Raw genomic sequence first — 3,828 nt, 5'->3', positions numbered from 1 at the left:
CCACTGTGATCACACATAAAGCACGTCACCGCGATAGGTACATACAGCAGACCACCGTGATCACACATAAAGCATGTCACCGCGATAGGTACATACATACAGTAGACCACAGTGATCACAAATAAAGAACGTCACTGCGATAGGTACATACAGTAGACCACAGTGATCACAAATACAGAACGTCACCGCGATAGGTACATACAGCAGACCACTGTGATCACACATAAAGCACGTCACCGCTATAGGTACATACAGAAGACCACTGTGATCACACATAAAGCACGTCACCGCGATAGGTACATACAGTAGACCACTGTGATCACACATAAAGCACGTCACCACGATAGGTACATACAGTAGACCACTGTGATCACACATAAAGCACGTCACCACGATAGGTACATACAGTAGACCACTGTGATCACACATAAAGCACGTCACCGCTATAGGTACATACAGAAGACCACTGTGATCACACATAAAGCACGTCACCGCGATAGGTACATACAGCAGACCACCGTGATCACACATAAAGCATGTCACCGCGATAGGTACATACATACAGTAGACCACAGTGATCACAAATAAAGAACGTCACTGCGATAGGTACATACAGTAGACCACAGTGATCACAAATACAGAACGTCACCGCGATAGGTACATACAGCAGACCACTGTGATCACACATAAAGCACGTCACCGCTATAGGTACATACAGAAGACCACTGTGATCACACATAAAGCACGTCACCGCGATAGGTACATACAGTAGACCACTGTGATCACACATAAAGCACGTCACCACGATAGGTACATACAGTAGACCACTGTGATCACACATAAAGCACGTCACCGCTATAGGTACATACGGCAGACCACAGCGGTATTTACGTAAAGTACGTCACCACTATAAGTACAACATACAGCAGACCACAGCGGTACTTACATGAGGCTGACGTTGAGTAGGGGCGCGTCTGCGAACTCTGTGACACATTCCACGTTAAAGAGCTGCTGAACCTGAGCAGAGCCCTCCACCACGCTGTCCACCGGCTTGGGCTGGACGCTCAACGCTACACAAAAACAGGAGAAAAAAAAAACAACAACAAAATTAATGGATACGTTGATTTTTTTAAAATCAAAGTTTACGGATCATATTGTACATATTCCATCTTTCATCAAGAACATTTTAAGATTTTTGCGTAATAAATTGCCATATGACATACACAAAAAGATGTATACGCAGGCAGTACTGCAAACAGACGTATCTCAAAGGCCGCCAAAAATGACTGCCCGCGTATAGGGAGGAGACAAGCCAAAAAATCCAGATTTCTTGATTTTTACGAAGAATCAGCGCCTCTGATGACTGAAAGTTCTAAATGATGTTGAAAAAAAAAAGGACTGGACAAATTTGAGGGGTGTGAGGAGTCTCTGTAACCATGTACCGTCGAGCCTGCTCCAACAGCCACCTGTATAAAACTATCAACTGTACAAACAGCCACCTGTATAAAACTATCAACTGTACAAACGGCCACTTCCCCATTCCCCCCCTTGCGTTTTTTTCTCCCCTGCATTTTAATGACACTGAAAAACGGCCACTTTTGTCCTCGACAATGGGTGGCCGTCTTCGACAATTTCGACTGTACGTGGACCAGCGCGCTTTTTAAAAAGTAGTTTTAGTAGAGGTTTAACGGCGCTCGCAACTGCATAAGGTCATATGAGCGCCAAGGGGTGGACGTCAACAGATAAGTCTTTACAGGGAATCAGGCTTACTCTGCTCACCTCTCTAGCTTCAACAGCGCAAAGTCTGCTTCGACTATCAAGGCACCCCGGAATTAGCGGGTCACAAGAGAGTGACAAACATACAAAAGAAGTAGAGGAAATGACGATAGTAAGGATTAGGAAAGAAAAAAGCAGCAGTTTCCTGTTGTAGTTCCGGCACAGTTATGAGCATGACATGAATGAATCAGCCCGTGCACTCACCAGATTTGAGAGCCTCGGGCAGCACAAGGTCTGAGGCAAAGTTCGTGAACTGGAATGTGGTTTTATTGCCGAAGAACACCCCAACACGCGCCAGGTTTTGCCGGTACTCCGACTTGATCCCGATCTGAAGTAGGTCGTTCTCGTACAACACACCGTTGTGCTTACAGATGAACCTAGGGGGTTGGGGGAGAGAGAGAAAGAGAGAAAATAAATAAAATGCACATATTGGGACACGAGAACAAAACATACAAAGAGATTTTTAGCTTTAGAATGAGTTTTAATGCACTTCTAACACAAATAGGTCATGTGAGTGGCAAAGATTAGAGGTATTACTAGAGAAGTTTAATTTACATTTAGTGAGAGTTTTACGGAACTCGCAACACAAAGTAATAATTAGGTCATAAAGGTGCCTTTTGTTCTCAATTTTCGTGACCTCTCTAACATGAGTAAATACGAGGGCTCATTTGGAAAAAAAATAAAATATCTCACTTCTTGAGGTTCTCCTCGGCCCCGGGCGTGAGACCGCTGGCGGCAGACGACGAGGTGTCGATGCCGTTCGAGGTCGGGGCTGGGTCGCCGAACAGGTCCACCAGGACGTTGCCACTTCCGGCGGGGGGCGCGGCCGGGGGCGTGGGTCCGGCGTCGATACCCAGCAGGTCGATGGAGGCGTTGGCGCTGCTTCCTCCCAGGGCTCCTAGAGTGGGCGCCTGAGGGAAGGAGGGAGAGGATGGCGGATGACAGAACTGAGAGAGGGAGAAGATGGCGGATGACAGAACTGAGAGAGGGAGAGGATGGCGGATGACAGAACTGAGAGAGGGAGATGATGGCGGATGAGAGAACTGAGAGAGGGAGATGATGGGAAGATGGCAGATGAGAGAACTGAGAGAGGGAGAAGATGGGAAGATGGCAGATGAGAGAACTGAGAGAGGGAGAAGATGAGAAGATGGCGGATGAGAGAACTGAGAGAGGGAGAAGATGGTGGATGAGAGTAACTGAAAAAGGGAGAACACAGCACTGAGAGAGGCAGAAGACAGCACTGAGAGAGAGGGAAAAGACAGCTGCGTTACTTTAGCTTTAGAGCTTTAGTAAGAGTTTTACGGCACTTGCAACACAAATAGGTAACATGAGTGCCAAAGAAAAGAGGAGTTACTACTAGAGAGTAAAATACAAAGAAAACTCGGAGGAGAGATAAGAACGATAGATGTTTGAAAGAAAACACGGTGGAGAGATAAGAACGGTAGATGTTTGATAGGAAAGAAGGTGGAGAGATAAGGACGATAGATGTTTGATAGGAAAGAAGGAGGAGAGATAAGAACGGTAGATGTTTGATAGGAAAGAAGGTGGAGAGATAAGGACGATAGATGTTTGATAGGAAAGAAGGAGGAGAGATAAGAACGGTAGATGTTTGATAGGAAAGAAGGTGGAGAGATAAGAACGATAGATGTTTGATAGGAAAGAAGGAGGAGAGACAAGGACGATAGATGTTTGATAGGAAAGAAGGAGGAGAGACAAGGACGATAGATGTTTGATAGGAAAGAAGGAGCAAACCACACCTGCAGAGCACCACACCGATTTCTTGTGTATGCGAAATGGAGAGGGAAAAAAAAAAAGATAAAAGAAAGAAAGAAAAAAAGGAACAAGTAAAAGATGACACACAAGAAAGCCGACACTCAAGAAAGACACACAAGAAAGCTAGAAAGCCGACACACAAGAAAACTGAGGACACAAGAAAGCCGACACACAAGAAAGCCGAGCGACACGTACGGGGGCAGAGACGGCGCTGGGCTCGGCCGAGGTGTTAATCTGGGCCTGGGGGATGACGCGCGGCTCCTTCTCCTTCTGCTCAGC

The 3,828-nt window shown here is 46.2% G+C and overlaps 1 protein-coding gene across 1 annotated transcript in view; it reads right to left on the bottom strand.

Annotated features, from left to right (window-relative positions):
- LOC101861268 (AP-2 complex subunit alpha-2) overlaps window positions 1–3,828 on the bottom strand; it is a gene marked incomplete in the record, with an annotated part of 48,945 nt that overhangs the window by 3,046 nt on the left and 42,071 nt on the right. The window contains 2 exon segments of the mRNA XM_013079160.2: window positions 1,981–2,153; window positions 2,470–2,687. Coding sequence (XP_012934614.1) covers window positions 1,981–2,153; window positions 2,470–2,687 — 391 coding nt within the window.

Source organism: Aplysia californica, unplaced genomic scaffold (genome assembly GCF_000002075.1).
Source record: "Aplysia californica isolate F4 #8 unplaced genomic scaffold, AplCal3.0 scaffold00042, whole genome shotgun sequence".
NCBI classification, from domain to species: Eukaryota; Metazoa; Mollusca; class Gastropoda; order Aplysiida; family Aplysiidae; genus Aplysia; species Aplysia californica.
This window is presented reverse-complemented; position numbering and strand designations above follow the sequence as displayed.